The sequence below is a fragment of the Pocillopora verrucosa genome, chromosome 3 (assembly GCF_036669915.1).
Source record: "Pocillopora verrucosa isolate sample1 chromosome 3, ASM3666991v2, whole genome shotgun sequence".
NCBI classification, from domain to species: Eukaryota; Metazoa; Cnidaria; class Anthozoa; order Scleractinia; family Pocilloporidae; genus Pocillopora; species Pocillopora verrucosa.
The window spans coordinates 2,095,676-2,113,929 of NC_089314.1; the positions used below are offsets into that span (position 1 = coordinate 2,095,676).

Below are 18,254 nucleotides of genomic sequence, written 5' to 3' on the forward strand. Positions count from 1 at the left end.
TCCATTTCGGTGAGTTTCTGTATGTTTGATTTTTATACAAGAGGGTGAATCTTTTAAACCCCCTTACAGAACCCCAAGACCCTCTCCCCTTTAACTTTCTATACGCCCACTGGCAAAGAATGTCCATATGGAAAAAAAGTGTTCATGAAACTACTTTACAGCTTCAGCGGAGTGCTTGCAGCGTAGCACCATAAGTAAGATAATATGGTAAGTCATCAAGACGCGAAAACATAATCATGACGTTGGGACTGTGTCCGTCCGTCGCAACATTACGCTCTTTCATGTCTGTGTTACATGCGACTTGAAACGAAGCTTTCCGGATTTCGAGAACATTTGGAGCCCCCCCCCCCCTCCCCCGACGGCTTGGCCAAATCTATTCTTTGCAGCGCTCAATAAGATATCTCATATTCTCGTTCCAAATTGACCAAGGATGAAAGTATAAGTAGCTTATAGAGTGTTCTGGAACAACATTGAACGTTGCAGTCTGATTGTCCGGGTGGGAGTAGTTCTGAGGAGGACTGTTGTCGTTAATAGTAACTATCCTTTCGACAACCTCAGCGGAAATCATCATTAGTGTCGAGTCTCGACACAAATCTACGTCGATCACTTTAGTTTTTACAGTAGTTTTTTTCAGGTCATATTTGTGCACTCCTCTACAGACCACCTAAAATGAAGGAAAATTGATTGATATTTACAAATAGCGGTCTCTTTACTTGAGATGTGGATGCGATCGGCAAACCTCAAAGTGGACTTTTTCAGGGGAACACTGGTTGGTTAGGATCGTACAGTGAGTGTACTGAAACCATACCTGATGCTCATTATTGTTTGGCCTATCTATTTCCAAAATAAGACTCTACTGGTAGACTGAACTTTTACAGAAAATGCTTCTCTGGTCAAGGAATGAATGTAAATCGTGAGCTACCCTGAGGAAAATAATCCGCTTTTGACTCCTTTGTCCCTACGGAAGTCTAATTTGGAGCATATCAACTTCTCATTACTCTAAAAGGTAATTCTTCCCATGGATCACTGACATTACCCAAGAGAATATTCTCTTGGATTACCGTATTCGCTATTTATGAGAATTTTTTAATTCATAGTAAAAACACCTTTCCCTCATCAGCTAGCACGCGATAGAAATCGAGAACAAAGAATCTAATTGTTTTAGTACAAATCTAGTGGTCATTACAAACGTAACAACAAGAGAGGCTTGTTGTTCACACCCACACACTATTTGGGTAATCACTTTACTCACTGCTCAATCACAGAAAAGATGGCGAGTAACGAAATCTAGTAAGTTTATCCTAATTCTTAATATCTACCTGCTCATCAATTAATGGCCGGTAAAAGGAGAATTTTTTAACTAATCACTTAAGTTCTAAATTGCAACTATTTTCGCAGCCAAGGATTACAACCCAGGCCTTCAAACCGAAATATTCCTGATCTAGAAATGCATACATTTTGAATTACTATCATGCAAATCACAACTGTTTCCTGCGTTAGCATTTGCGCAAAATCCTTTGGCTTCTGGGTGTTAGTTTCGAAACGCTTAGTTAATACACATTTTATTATCGTTTTTGTTCTGGTTCATTTCTATCAATAAGTCTTTCAATAGTTAATGATTATTACACAATAAGTGTTTTTATCTCCGATCAATTCCCATTTAAGTACACGTGTAAAGATTCTATTTCAATCGCAACTGAATCACTGCTACAAAATCATCGCTGCAAAATCGTAACTGCTAGATAATCGCTACAAGCTATTTGCTACCATTAGGAGCTAGACCAAAGTAAGTATCTATTTCTTTAACATTTACGTTGTTTACCTTTTGTATTTGTTATTGGTGTAGTTCTCGTATACAGTTTTCCGCGCAATCGTTTCATTTTTAGTTAGGTTAATGTTACATTTCGCAACGCATTTTTCTTAGTTTAGTTCATGTTGTATTTTCTTTTAGTTCGAACTACACACACACACGCAACCTCAACCGCTACTCTTATCGAGCAAATTTCGTCTTAGCGCTATCATCCAAAAACAATAAAGATCACTGTGTGCGTTCGAATTGTCCGCTCATTCTCTTAGGTAACCTTTTGAGGTTACACTGAGGACAAAGTCAGATGCTAACAACAAAAAATGTTAAAAGCGACTAATTATCAAAAATTATTAATTGCATTGGATGTATTGTGATGACCATAATGATGATCATAACAATACGTGTCAGTGTTAGAATAGTGCATCAACGAATGAAGTGTGCGAGACACTTGCTTCCAGCCATGACATCTGAGCTCAGTTATCGCCTTTGAATATTAACTTCTCCAGCTGCATCATGGGATATTCCACACACACTGACACAATAAAGGCCCCTGCATACGTAATGCCAAGTACACCGACATAACAGAAAGCCTAGAGACCAAACAAAGACAGTTACTTTTAAACCAGCAAACCGCGATACATTTATCCGGAAAAGGCGACGGCCTTTATATTTCTCGGGTCCATGGTCAAAATCATTTTTGCTGGAATGGAAAGCTAATATAAACGTAGCTTCCAAGAGATAACATAAAGTGTTCGCTACAAGGTTTCATTTTTCATATGGAGCGCTTTTCGATTGAGTGTAGTAAAACCAAAACCAAGTTGAACGTAATCAAACCAGTCAATCAGAAGAAGGAAAATATCGCTAACAGCCAAGAAAACTACCTAGAGCGCGGGAAAACGCGGGTAACCAAGTCGAAATTGGTTTCAGTTATGGATCTACTGATTGGTTGAAAAAGTGGCGTAAGTTTATCGACCAATCACAAACCAAAGTAAAGCAAACCAAAGCAATCCCGGATTGCTTTGGACACTCAGATAAAAATGGCTCCATTTTGCACAGCTATTCATTTGGAAGATAAATATATACCTGCTAATTTTCATGGGGTCAAAAGCGTGCGCTTCTAATCGTTATGATGCCAGCGTTTTCACCCAATGTCAGCGTTGTCCCTCACCTAAAAATTCTCTGGCATTTTTCCTTGCTCGCTGTAGAAGTTAGAAGTACTAAATGACCCACTTACCACATGCACATCAGAATATGCCCAAACAGTCTCAAACGAGAGAAACAGATTGAGGATGATGATAGGGTGAACCAGATAGGCACAGTACGTCAGCCGGCTCAGTGGAATCCAGAATCGAGCCGACAGGAATTTATTCACCAAACCTTGCAACAGAAACAAATCAACAAAAGTTTTTTAATGTAACATTGAGAGATTCTCTAGATATGAAAATAAAAATCACCTGAGATCATTGGTTCGACGGTCAGCCATACATACTGTTAAGGTCACATCTAAGTGAAGTACCATTAATTGTCCCTTTAGACCATCGTTACCGGGGGGAGGGGGGGGGGATCACCTGTCCACGGATTAATGGCTGCATTCCGAGGTCACTGAGAGACCTGTCTTTTATACATGATATTAGACAAAATCTAGGCTGTTCTGCACCAGAAAAAAATAAGCCCTACACTACTGAATTTGCCATCAGCAGGAGTTGGATGACTTCTGTAATCCAGCAGGTTTTGTTACAGACAGATCCTTGACTAAAGTTAATAATGAACAGTTCATTTAGCAGTGTAAAATAACATTCTTTAAAACTTTGACTAGGTCCCATAAAACGATCTCCCAATGAGCACAAATACTCTCTGAATTCTAACATCTGTCTCATAACGTTGCAAACTTCTGTAATCCAGCAGGTTTTGTTACAGACAGATCCTTGACTAAAGTTAATAATGAACAGTTCATTTAGCAGTGTAAAATAACATTCTTTAAAACTTTGACTAGGTCCCATAAAACGATCTCCCAATGAGCACAAATACTCTCTGAATTCTAACATCTGTCTCATAACGTTGCAAACTTCTGTAATCCAGCAGGTTTTGTTACAGACAGATCCTTGACTAAAGTTAATAATGAACAGTTCATTTAGCAGTGTAAAATAACATTCTTTAAAACTTTGACTAGGTCCCATAAAACGATCTCCCAATGAGCACAAATACTCTCTGAATTCTAACATCTGTCTCATAACGTTGCAAACTTCTGTAATCCAGCAGGTTTTGTTACAGACAGATCCTTGACTAAAGTTAATAATGAACAGTTCATTTAGCAGTGTAAAATAACATTCTTTAAAACTTTGACTAGGTCCCATAAAACGATCTCCCAATGAGCACAAATACTCTCTGAATTCTAACATCTGTCTCATAACGTTGCAAACAAAAATTAAATAAACAATCAAAAATAGGAGCGAAGTTAGTTATCGAATGGACCCTTGAGAACGGAGGTAATTACATACAAAGCTAGTATTTCAAAATCTATTGTAATTTCTGCACTTCCTTTGACACTCAGCCAGTTATCAATCAAGACGTACCTCCAAGCCCATTATGGCAAGTAAAAATCACCCAAGCTAGTGCCAGGCTCCACGCAAACCGTGAGAAAGTCCCGTATATGATATTCTCAGCGCGAGAGAATGGCACGGGATTATCTTTCCTGGTGACTTTGTACGGACCGTACAGAGTAGACAGGGCGAGTGCGATAGCAACACACCAGCCAGCCATGTTGATCAAGTACGTCCGAACCTTCAATAAATTTTATAAAAGTCAGGAAATAACTTTGTATCCTAGGAGCTTAACACACTTCTTTATTATTATTTTTTTTTTAGAGGGAGGGACCATCCTTGTCAGACCTAGTCTGTAACTCTCCCAGCTTTCAGCTGTACATGTACATGACAAGAAGAATTTAGTACCACAACAAAATAACACCCTATTTCTACACCCTATTTATCACAGAGATAAGATGATCGTACTTCTCGAACCCATCCGGAATAGTTTTTGGAAGAAGTTACTGGTTAATCACTCCTTGGCAGACAACTAATAGGCCAAATAAGCCATGGATACAGAGAGACACATACTGACAGAGAGAGATATATACAGACAAACACACAGCCAGACAAATCCACTGACAGACAAACAGAACAGGCAAATAGATAGACACACAAATAACAAACAACATAATTTGGTTTTAATCAACGGGGTTAATAATGTTATTGGCCACTCTAAAGAGTTTCAAGTTGACGTTCGCCCATTAGCCCCTCGTTAGAGCGAATAAAGGGATTTTGGGTTGTGTGTGTGACAGACAGACTGACTGACTGACCGACTGACTGACTGAATCACCAACCGACTGGTTGACTTACTGACTGACTGACTGACTGGCTGATTGACTGACTAACTGACTGACTGGCTGATTGACTGACTGACTGACTGACTAGCTGATTGACTGACTAACTGACTGACTGGCTGATTGACTGACTGACTGACTGACTGACTGGCTGATTGACTGGCTGATTGACTGACTGACTGACTGACTGGCTGATTGACTGACTAACTGACTGACTGGCTGATTGACTGACTGACTGACTGACTGACTGGCTGATTGACTGACTGACTGACTGGCTAATTGACTGACTAACTGACTGACTGGCTGATTGACTGACTAACTGACTGACTGGCTGATTGACTGACTAACTGACTGACTGACTGGCTGATTGACTGACCGACTGACTGACTGACTGAATCACCAACCGACTGGTTGACTTACTGAATGATTGACTGACTAACTGACTGACTGGCTGATTGACTAACTGACTCACGACTGGCTGACGGAGCGACTGGCTGACTGAAACAGGCCAGCAAACTGACTTCAACTAGCAATGGAAACACAACTCTGATTGTCCTTCTAGTAAAAATGACAAATTGCTCAGTAACATTTATGTGACAAGATTGCCATAATTACGTACCTTGCTAGGAAGTCTCCAGTTCTTTTCGTTGAGAAGTAAGTAGCCAGTTACCATGCCAACAAGATATGGTGAAATACGACAGTAAGGCTTGACGTAAGTCAGAGACATGAAATCCACACCTTTCCGGCTGCAAAATCAATAGATAAATACGCATTGTCTATCACCAGACGATTTTCGCCGATGCGAATAACTAGATATATGAAAGTCATATATTTGAACTGCGGGTAAAGACTTCGATCTTCGCAGTAATGAACAGTACTTGAGCAATGGTGAAAATATAGAAGGTCGTTTTCATATTCACGTCTTTATCCGCAGTTCAAATGTATGACTTTCATATATTTACAGTCATTTATTCATCACTTCACGGGTTTATTTGGAACCAACATAATGACCAGCTCCTTGTTGGCTTGTTAGGTCAGTTGGTAGAACGCTGCACCGGTATCGCAGAGGTCATGGGTTCAAATCGCGTACAGACCTGAATTTTTTTCAGGCCTTATTTTCACTACTGCTCAAGTAGTGTTCATTACTGCGAAGATCGTTTTCATATTGAATTTCATAAGCTAATAATGTAGATTTCTAAAGTTGACGTTTCGAGCGTCAGCTCTTCGTCAGCTTTAGAAACTCTTTACGGTGACCAATATATATTATCATCTCAGTTGACATAGAACCAAATTATCATGTAATATCTCCCTCTGACGCCACACTAAGTTTCTTGAGAAACCTACCCCCTTCCATCGCAGCGGATACTAGCTGAGTCAACCAATCAGGGTTGGTGATTTTTTCATGTAAATTTTCAAAAATTGATAAATTAACACACAATTCACAAGTGCAAAGGTGAATGAGCAGACAAAAGAGGGAGTTCTCACCTTTGTTCCTGAGTTTCTCTACTAGGTATAACGGCGGAAATCTTGTAATGATCATATATAGCAGCTGTGGTGGCGAAACTTATGCTCAGTAAGAACCCAACAATCACAATCAATCCTCGAAGACGAAACCTGAGAAGAAACAAACAAGAACAGATCAGTGCTCTATGAGCAAACTCGTGAATTGACAGATGACTTACACGATTTTTTGGATTATGTTTAATGTTATCTGGTTTAGGGAATTTTGTGGTTTATTGTCATGTTTAGAGTACGAGCAGTAGTTCAGTGTTCGCTAATGTAGCAAAGAAACAAAGTAACGTTGGGATAAGAAGGCATTACAATTGAAATGATCATGCTATTACATTTGACAAGAGTGGATGATGTTATGTGTTTTAAACGTATATCATTCTTGTTTCTGGTTCAAAAGAAAAGGTTGGAAGTAAATGTGGAAGCAATACTGTCTTAATGAAAACATTAATGATTCCCTCTTTATCAAATCAGACAAACGGGAACGAGTTCTGAGTGATATCACAAAGCCCAGACTGCCACCGTCATTTTGGATTTCCGCCTGGGTAGATTTTGGTCACTTGCTAGGCAACGTATAATCAAGAACAAGACAGAATTTCATTTCTGGCCTATTTATCAATTTGTGGTGTATAACTATCGCATTTTAGTACGTAACATTTCTTTTGAATCTTCAAATCGTCTTGAAACTTAAAAGAAAGTTGTTTTTTAAAAATTTACTGAAAATCGGTAGCCAAAATTATTTGTTTAGGTGTTATTTGATTTTCGTGTTAACCAGTAATTGCGTCAGTCACCGGCACCTTTTGTTGCTTCACACAGAAAAAACACACGATTCGAAATGTAATGATCGATTTTGTCCCCAATCTCACGCCATAACAGAAAAAGCTTTTGAACACCTGTAAACTCCGAGCGCTTCGTAGTAAGTGATATTTTTAATGAATATTCAGATTGTTTTCAAGTTCAAGGATTGTAAATTACAATTTTATGAAAAACGAAGGTTGTTCTTTTATTTCAGTGTGAATGCTCGCACGCCTGCTAGTCGCTGGCGCCGCTTGTTGAAACTAAAACGAAAAAAAAAACTCTTTTAAGATTATCATTGGCTTCCTTTTCACCCCACCCACTATTCTTGTTTACTACTCGCCAAAAACTATCAAATGCACTCAAAATCCTAAAATCGAAAACAAGTTTACAGGAATCGACCAATCGAGCGAGCCACATCATAACTACAACTCGCTCTTGCGCATGCGCGCAATTCACGAGTTAAAAAGAAGTTAAAAATGAATCAACCTTGGTTTACCTCTCCTAATCTATAGAAAATGAAATCTTCCGCGTAGAAGAAAAAGTATTTCCAAGGAAAACATTAAATTAGTTTTTCCCTATTTTTTCCTGTTATTCAACATTTACATTTTAGCCAACAGAGAAGTTCAACTCATCGAGTCAAAAACTGATAAAATGTCATTGCATTTTACTGTCTTTAGATTTTTTTAAACTTCCGAGAAAACATTTACAACGGGTGGAGGCAGTGAAAGGTATAATTTGCGAGGGCGGGGATGTGGAGGAAAATGATACCCGCCTAGACACAGTAGAATTATTCCTCAGACACAGGTTTTGTAAGAAACTGGCAGTAACTGTCAGCTTCAATATTTGTTCGAACTTTTTTTTTAGATAACAGATGCACTCTCTCTTCAGTTCATACCTGTACACGACGAAGAGTATAGCGGGAGCAATGATATAAAACTGCGTGTCATTTGCTAGGTACCAGGCCCAACCAAAGCACTGTAGAGAAAAACATCGTACATCCATTTGGACTACTCCAAAAAACTGCAGTTCTAGCCTCAATTCTACTGAAAACAGGCATAAGGTCCTTGACGCTTCCTTAAGGCCTGGCCAAACGCACGCAAAATTTCAACGTAAAATCTTGCAACGTTGTTGCGAGCAATGTGTTGGACACATTTGGCCACCCTGTAGCAACATGTTACGACATGTTGGACGGTTTTGGATAAAGTTTGAAAATGGTCAAAGTTTTGTTGCAACATTTTTGAACATTGCGAGATGTTACGCGCGTTTAACCAGCTTCTTCACGATTTAACAATGTTGCAGGACGTAGCGTTGAAATGTTGCGTGCGTTTGACTGGGCTCTTAAACCATACCACTAACCGACGATAATTGCCCAAAAAATTGCTCTGACTGATGTGAGAGGAGCAAAGGAAGGAGGAGTGTCCTGAACTCCTCATCCAGTCTCACGCATCACATGTATAAAGGGAAGACTTCTAAACACACTGGTTCATAATGCACGAATTACGCTCGCCTATCTGCACAATTCACACATCACCCATTTCAGCCTTAATCACGCGTCACGTATAAACACTTTGTCACCCTCTAATCTCACCGATGCATTCATGCTAGTTGGATAGAAGTTGTTAATGTAGAGTAAGTTGGTCCACCAATACTTGTCACACGGGTTCTTTGCCTGTGCTTTATACCAAAAAGGGCCGTCACCAAGAAATCTATTCAGTTTGTCGTAAAACAACAAAACGAACATGTAAGCTGGAGTTAATCTGGGGAAAGATATGAAAAAATCCATTACGCGAGGATCACTACCCAAACTTGTTATAAAAAACTATCACAATGCATCAGGCACTGACCTAGAGAGAGCAAATTATCAATGTCTACCTGAATGAAAATTATTTAAACGTAATAAAAGCTTCATAAAGCATTGGAAAATTGTTTCTATCCCGGCCATACGAGGGTGGACGAAAATTTAACACTTATGGCAGTTCTGAGGTTCCAACCTAAGCGCTGGAAAATTATCTGCAAATGTCCTTCGAATACAAGAACGGACGCCGCCATTTTGAAATATCTCAGTAACCTGGCCGCATACGCAAAACCACAACGCCGCACGTCACAAATAACTTCTGCTTTAGTCATAACTAGAATTATAGACAAAAGCAATTAAAACTGTCTTTTTATGTGGCTTCTAACTACTGAAACTCAGCCGGTTGGTAATCTCCTCTTCAGCCATCGACTTGGTTTGTTACGCAACATATCACGAAGATCTTTGAGGTTTGTAAATAGACTAAGAGAGATGATAAATTTGGAGTTGTTTCAACCTGTGGACTTAACGATGACGAATTTAAAAATTGTCAAGCGAGGAAAAGACTTACCTCCAAAAACGATGGAAGTAGTACTTAAAAAGTGGCAGCTGTCCATTTTTCTTCTCCATGTGACGCAAAGACAAATACGAAACCAGGAGACCACTGTGAAAAAAAAAGTTAATTACATAAACTGCTGTGTTTTACAAATTAAGGATTCCCATTTCTGAAGAAAGCCGTCACAGCACACGCGTAACGATAATTTTCCACGAATTTGATATCGCCAATCAGCTGCTGACACGTCACTTACCTTTGGCGCTAATCTCTCAGGTCAATGAATGAATGGCAGAGCCTTCACCATTCTCCATCTGACGTCATTTGTCGAAATATTCTTGGGCAATGGCTGCTAACAACACTGAATAATTCGTATCGCTTACAAAAAGTGACGTTAAAATTTTCCTAGAAGCGGAAGAAAACCCTTTTTCGCCGATTTTTGCCCTGTAACCGAGCAGATTTCCCTTGTCAGTACGGAAAAAGTCGATAACTAAGAATTCGGTGAATTGAAAGTTATGCCTACTGTTTGTTTTTGTTATGATTCCACGCATTTTATTCATCTTGAGCCTTATCGCGCGGATTACGGATCCTTTCATCCATTCATTAATTAATTAATTTTCTTATCAATAAAGGCGTATTATGTTTGTATATTAAACAAAATAATACATAGTTGCTTTTATATGTGGAATTTCTCTTCTCGTGTTTAACTCGATATCTCACACGTTCGCTGCGCTCACTCGTAAGCTACCGAGTTGAACACTGGAAGAGAAATTCCATATCTACGTGCGCCCGTGTATTATTCTCTATGTAGTACACGAGGTGTAAGTACTTAAAATAACTAAAACATCCCTCTGCGTTATACCATCGCAAATTTCCGATGATAAGAAGCACCCTCCACCCGTAAGAAGAGTGGCCCCTAACAACGTTAGGGAAACGACCCCTTCATAAGGATTGGGCGACAACAAACCACAGATCTCTTAGACTTGCAATTATATGTATTCAAAAACTACAAATAAATAAAAAATTGCAAAGGGCAGCCTTGTGAAGTATCTTCATTACCCTTGTACATTGTCAATGTCCTCCTCAAAAAGAAATACATAAAAAAATTACACCATAACCTCAAATAAGGTAACTGTCAACTACATACCTCAGGAAAAAGAAACTGTCCACCGAAAAGGTAGCATTGCCAATAGCTTCAAACGTAAATCGATGTATGACTTCAACCACGGAGAGGAGGTTACCTACAGCTAAAAAAAAGAGAGAAATACGAATGATGTAAGGTACTTCGTAAACAATTCTCTTTATTGCAGGCGTCATATTTAACAAGGATCATTCATTGAAAGCAATCTAGAAATAAAAAGCCCATTATTTTCTCTCGCTGAAAATCAAAGAACACGTAAAGGAGTCGCACGTTCATGTGTAAATGTTAAGTTAGGAAACCGGTACAATGATAACGCAGGGTTGACTTAGCTAGTGGTAGCCCTTCAAGAATAATCTGAAGCACAAACACAAGTAATGCATTTTCAGCACTGAGAACGACCAACCGGGGAAAGACCTAGCTTGAAATATGCCGTTCGCAGGTGAATCAAATAGTAAACATTAAAGAAAAAACACAAGGAGAGACTCCAATTCTAGCGATTTTATTGTATTCCAACTGGCGGTTTTATTGTGCGCTTCACAGCAACAAGAGGCTGACAATTTTCCGTCCCAAATCGCTTGCGGTTTCGCCGCTTATTTTCATGGCTCCGCCAATTGTAGGCTCGATAGAGTGCGGAAAAAACAAAACCAATGTAATCACAACTGCGAGTCAGTACAAAGGACAATAAAATCCACGAGCCTATAAGAATTAAAGGAAAACGCAAACGAAAACTTGACTGAGTAATCAATTAGTCAAGATTAGAGAAAGATGTTTTCGTCTTGTCACGAGCGTGGGACAAAAAAAATTAGTACCCATGAAGAATTGAACTACAGACCTTCCGATTCCGCACTCCGATGCCACAGAGACTCTACGGTGAGTAAGGCCCATTACGAAGTTCATATATTACACGCTTACTGCATACTGCTCGAATGAGCAGTGTCGATAGTGTCATATGTTGTAAATAGAATAATAAAGATGGTTAGTTTTTAAGCTCGGTAAAGAAATAGAGATAGATGGGTGTTTTTCTTCCTCTATTTCTTTACCGAGCTTAAAAACATATCATTCTTCCTACTCAAGATTAGTTTTCATTTTGAATCTGTTTGGTTGAGAAATCAAACGAATTTTCTAAACCAATCACAGCGAAGTAGAGCAAAACCAAAACCCATACAATTGTCAACAGTCGATCAAAAATTGCTTTATGAAGTGAACAATACTTACTCATAATTGATACAGTTTGAAGCACATAAACATGTCCCAGGATCACCCACCACATACTCATCACTCTCATTCCATTGATTGACGTGATGGCGCCGGCAGGGACTTTGGTGTCCATAATACGGCTTGTGTTTTTAATTAATGAGAAACACAGAAAAAATTGCACCACTAAATCTATAGGAATGTAACAGAGAGAGAGAGAGAGAAAATAAGGACTGAATTTATTCCATCAACGACTCTTTAGGAGTACTTCCAGTTCACAGTGAACCGAAAGTATTTGCATTATTCTGGTTCTTGATCAGTGGACCCTCGTACCGTATCTGACCCTTATCTTCATAAATTAGCTATCTGAGTGGCAAAAATTCCACAATGCGAAGAAAATTGAACGTTTGTTCAAATTCAACAGCAAAGAAGTTCGAAAAGAGAAAAATACGGTTAGAGCTGCACACACAAATAAGGAAGTACTGCCATGGCAGACCCATCCTTAGGAATAAATTGATCTGCAGGTTCAGTTGTTTGAAGAGTGGAAAACGCTATCTACTAGACAAATATATCTCCACATTGTGGATAGCGCAGTATGATTCGCTGGAGAGCAATCATCCGTTGGATAGTGTTATCCATTCTTTAAATATCAAGTCCCTCTACTTACATGGCTCATCTCTCTTCTGGGAAAAACTTGTAAGCCTAGTCGATGCACTAATTGCCACTTTAGGGGATGGGTTCATGAATTGCGTGGTGTTACTGCTATGCGCGCCACTTCCTGTGCATGAATCAGGAACATCACCTTCAAACGTTACTGAGGAGTCGTCTCTGATTGGTATGTAGCCATTTCTGTTGTTGACAGGTTCAGAGGTTTTCTTCAAAAAGCTAATCACAATGTCGCTAAGTGTTCCAATAAGGCAGAGATACAGGATTAGACCACACAAGATCCTGTGAACAATTATTAAAATTATTAATAATAAAAATAATGATGTTTTAATTATCTTGAAATCTACATGACATCTGATTAAAGTATTTAATTGTATTTCAAATTTTCAAACGTTTTTGTTGATAAACTAATATCTGAACAGTAACTATTCTCTGTGTTTAAAAAAATGCAAAACATTGTTTTTAATACCATTATTAGGAAAAAGACCACTTAACTAGTACACACACATGCATTCATCCTTTACAGCCCAGAAGTGATTGACAAGTAATTTCTCCCAATACTATCAATACATCATCCACCAAACAGGTGATGTGAATATTCAAACTTATCAAACAAAAGTTATCTTGACCAACAGTAGTTAAGGAAATGTGTCACAGCCAGCAGGGAAGAATTTACAATCAGATCTGGGAGTTAAGAGTTTAACACATATTAAAGTTCAATTTGTATATACGCATTAGAAGCAATTGTAAAAATAATCCTTGCACATACTTACAGAGTGAATATTACTCCTGTTGTGTATTCTGATTTCTTATTGCAGTGAACAGCTTTGTCGCTTGCTGGAGGTCCATATAGGTTAGAAATCAGCCTTAATTCTACCTCAGTCTGATTCATATACTTGTTGATTCCTGTGTGGAAACAAAAAAATAAACAGATAAACCAAAGACTTAACTACTTAAAAATTCTTACATTCCAGCTTTCACCTGACTTGTGCTATCTTGGGAATACTTTCTCACTAGATTAAGTATAAAATTGTGATTGTACACACCTGTAAACATATCTTGCAGTCCTGCTGTAACATCCTTTTCACTGCATTGTTTTGGAGCACAAATACCCCAGCGCACAGGAATAGACTAGTCAGGTAACAAAGACAAATGATGACTGCACAGTTATGTACCATAATTTTAGGCTCACTCAGTACATCTTACAGGGTTTATTAACCACTGGAAATTGGAGAATTCTCTAATTGTTGATTCTCAAAGGCCTGAGCTGTTTATTTTAGTTCAGGTGTGCTCAATATTCTATTTTCACTTAAACCTTTCACTCCTTGTTCTCATTAGAAATGCTGCTTACTGTCTGCTATACAGTTCTTATGATGGAAGTTCTGAGCATTTGGTATAGGATCAACTGACAATCCCCAGATTTAGCAGAAAATGCTTTAAAATCTTGGAAAAGTGGAAATTGAAGGTAAAATAAGTTTCTTTAGGTATTACAATACAATAGATTTAAAATGTTTTATAAGAATTTGATCAATTATTTTTAATTCACAATTTAACATTGTGTAAATTTATGTACTACTGACCTCCGTAATGGTTAAGGAAAGCTGTGGAAAAGCCACATTGGCCAAACAATAGTGGGCATCAGGAATGCTTTCAGTACACTCACTGTAAGATCCTAACCAACCAGTGTTACCCCAAAAAAGTCCACTTTGAGGTTTACCGATAGCATCCAAATCTGAAGTAAACAGACAGCCACTAGTTATCAAAATGATTGACTTTACCACAATAACCATCATTACCATTTAGAACACCATAACTCAACTGAGACAACACAGGAAGACCAACCAATGGATGCAACAGTTGCGATAAACTTCTTGCAATATAAACAAATGTATGATGGTTGCAGATGAAAGACTCATAAAATTAAACAATCTATCTATTTTTGTCTAAAAAACCTGAATAAAGAGCTGGTTTATCTGTTTCTCATTCCTATAGATAATTAGCATTTGAAATAAGCATTTTGCGGGGGGCTCAGGGCTCTTGTCCACAATGGCAGAGTGTTCATAATGGTGAGTAGTCTACAGGGCAAGAGTCGACTGTTTAGTGACAAAACCATCAGCTGAACTTCTCTTCATTTTCATAGTACCAGTTTCATAGCAGTCTAAGAGTGTTATCTCTCAATCGAAACACACTTAAAACAATGACTCAAGTTCGTCTCTCTGTATTTGCCAGTCATAATTTGTGAGAATATCGACAAAATTTGTGCAAATCTTACATTGCACACACCTCACAGGTAGTTCAACAGCTTTCAATTTATTTATAGTCATCACCTCAGAGATTTAGTTGAGGGACCAATACTAGTGACAGAAACAACACCATCATGACTTCTGACACCAAGTCTAGGGGCCAATACTTGTGACAGAACTTCCTTTATTTGTGGTTAGTGTAATCAAAATGGCAGACTACAAGAACGTATCTCTGACGTATAATTGTGCAAGTAGCCACTAACCAACATCTCCTAACAAAAGAAAGAGACTAAAAACCCAAAACAAAAACCAACCTGGGACTATAACTTAAATACCCATAGCCTAGGACCATACAGAATGTATGCTACACTTGAATGACAACAATTGAACAATAGTAGAAATGCATGTTAACTGTTTGAATGTATGTTCAGTGACTCTTAATCGATGCTTATAAATAAAAAAACAGCTTATGACTAGTTTGTGACATAGTCTTTCAGTCTTTTGGGATTTTAAATTAGCCGTCCAGACTGGGTCTGCTTAACTTCTGTGTCAGTTCCCGGGGTTGTGGTGGTGTAATGTCTGGTGCTTGGTCTTCAGGGGGCTGAAGGGTCAACTAGTGTGGTATTTATGATTTGCAAACTGACTGGGGTCTGAGGAAAGGGGGGTCCCTAAAGTGGTAGACTGGGTTGGGCTGAAGGGTGTTGACTGGACTGTGGTTGCTCTGCAGTTTCCATTGACCGTTTCTGGTAAATGTTTGTGTTGTGTGTGCTTATTTCAACTTCTTGGGGATTGGTTCCAGGAAGATGGGTCTGCAGGCTTTAGTTGGACTCTGTTCCTTTGAATCATGCAGCCTTAAGCAGTGTTGGTTGATCACTTAGATCCATGGTTTCCCATGCTGGTGCAGAGGTGGTTTAGCATAAGCATAAGTACCAATGATGAGTGGTTCTTGTTCTACACTAGCTGACTTGTCGTAATGTGTTTTGCTATTGCACCTTTTCTTTGAGATCTCCTCCTCAACAATTATAGTTTAGTGTGGTGGGGGTCACGAGTTAATCTATGGTAGGGAGTGTGGTTCTGGCATGTTGTAGAAGCATGCCTAGGGCTGGCGAGTAAGTGTGACCTTGAGGTTGGTTGTTCCTGTATATCAGCATGGCACTGTGGAAGTCATCAGCTCTTTTTAACAAGGATTCTGCAACTTTAATGGCAGCTTCAGTTCTTCTGTTATCTTTAGAATGGCAGGGGGATGATGTGGAATGTTTAAACCTGTATTTAACAGAGAACTTCCTGTAATCTTCACTAAAAATATGTACCAGGTTCCCTTCGAAGTTTCATCTGGCTGTGTCTGAGGCCTGTCCAGTGGACATTTTCGTCAATTCTTATGGACGAGTTTGCGATTAATTTGTTTGTCTGCTTGGCGGACTCTATAGCTCTCGCCTCGGCGACTACATCGGAAAGGGAATTCTTAAAGTTGTCAGGTTTTATATGTGTTTTAAGCAACTCCGTACGTATGTTATCATCATTCAGCCCAAATATAAATTTTTCTCTACAACGTTCATCACTTAGATCGCCATAGCCACATAGGCTGCCAGCGTGTCTCACCTTAACTTTCCACTCTTGCATGGACTCGTGATGGGTTTGGGAGGTAGTTCAGAACTTGTATCGATCAGTCAGGAGAGAACTTCCTGTGCTGCCAGTGTAATAGGCTCGTATTTTATTCATCTAAACCAAGGGTTTCTTTTAATCTCCATCTGGAATTTGAGGTTCGATTGTGTATCTGACGACCGACAAGGCTTCATCTGGAAGTGCAGAGCGTAAAGCTGAAATTTCTCTCAGAGGACTTTTGTAATGAGCGGCTCTTAAGAGGATCTTTAGCGAGTTCGCGGTAGTTAGCTTGTATGCAGTAATCGTTGAATCGTGACTCGAAGTTATTGACATTTTAACTCACATTTCCCACAAGTTCGAGTTCCGTTCGCCATCGTGTTGTCACACATCTGACGCCAAAACTCGTGACATCATAGCGGACTCTGTATGATCGTGCGAGTAGCCGCTGACCAACAAGATGGCCCGTCAAAAAGTTGACAGAACCGCCGTCAGCGATTTCAAAACTATGTCAAGTGAATTCGTTGTTCCCTTACACAGGTATGAAATTAAATTCAGTCGAGCTACCGAAATTATCCATAGTGTTTAATCAACCTTAAAGGGATCAGAGAACATTGAGACGCAGAGAAGTTATCAGCGATCAGTTTCCTCCGTGGCCGTGAGATAAAATTAAAAAAAGAAAACGTGATTATCTGATCACCTGGCATCCAGTATCAAACCTGGTTCACATGACACCACGCTGAAGATGGTACAGGACGGTAATGGCAGTTTGTGTAGAAAATATATTTTAGGCAAAGTTTAGAAGGGGAGTTAGGTTGGTTATTTTGTCGTGACGCCACCATCAAGGTAAATTAAAGATTCCTAGACGAAAAGTTGGAAATTAGATGCGCTATACTCACACTTTAAGGATAGCGGCGATTTCAAAAGTTTTTGGACCATAGCTTGGCACTCTTCGGAGACGTCTGAGAAATTAAATTTCGGGAGTGGAAATGGGAATGGAAAGCCAAACTGCTGAGCGATGTGACTGTTGCCTTCCCAAACAGATCCAGGAGATGAAGATGAACATCTCTGAAGCACAGAAAAGGCGACGAACACGGCAAAGGATTTAACAGCTGTCTTCGTTGTTGAACAACCCACCATGATGAAGTCGCACAACAAGCTGTAAGACATGTGAAGTAATGCTGATGAGAAAGCCGTATAACATTCAATAATTGGCAGAGAGATACTGGAAACGAAAGCTATTCTTAGAGATTGGGAGTAGGCTCTATGTGAGCAACGCGAATCAGTGAAAGATTTGTAAGGATACCTCGTATTCTCGTTCCAAATTGACTAAGGATGAAAGTATAAGTAGCTTATAGAGTGCTCTGGAACAACATTTGATGTTGCAGTCTGATTGTCCGGGTAAGAGTAGTTCTGAGAAGGACTGTTGTCCGTAATAGTAGCTGTCGTTTTGTTAACCTATGCAGAAATCATCATCAGTGTCAAGTCTCGACACCGATAAATTACAGAGTCAAGCCAAAAACATAATTATGCCCGCGAACGTAAACTCTATTGTTTTATTGCACGCTCTCCA

At 39.1% G+C, this 18,254-nt stretch overlaps 1 protein-coding gene across 2 annotated transcripts; it reads right to left on the reverse strand.

The window, feature by feature from the left end:
- Positions 1-678: 678 nt before the first annotated feature.
- Positions 679-18,246, reverse strand: LOC131776888 (O-acyltransferase like protein). Of its 2 annotated transcripts, none has more exons than XM_066163662.1 (15): positions 17,581-18,246; positions 14,420-14,571; positions 13,886-13,970; positions 13,613-13,745; positions 12,841-13,121; positions 12,195-12,365; positions 10,986-11,085; positions 9,857-9,949; positions 9,082-9,250; positions 8,389-8,468; positions 6,672-6,800; positions 5,806-5,932; positions 4,381-4,588; positions 3,042-3,184; positions 679-2,397 (listed from the first exon to the last, which is right to left on the reverse strand). In XM_066163662.1, exons 1-15 carry the CDS (start codon positions 17,849-17,851, stop codon positions 2,281-2,283), a joined length of 2,259 nt encoding a protein of 752 aa, XP_066019759.1. In that variant the 5' UTR covers positions 17,852-18,246; the 3' UTR covers positions 679-2,280. The 2 variants fall into 2 exon arrangements, with proteins under 2 accessions (XP_066019759.1, XP_058949075.2); XM_059093092.2 differs by having other exon boundaries at positions 680-2,397; positions 10,986-11,079.
- Between the last annotated feature and the right edge of the window lie 8 nt (positions 18,247-18,254).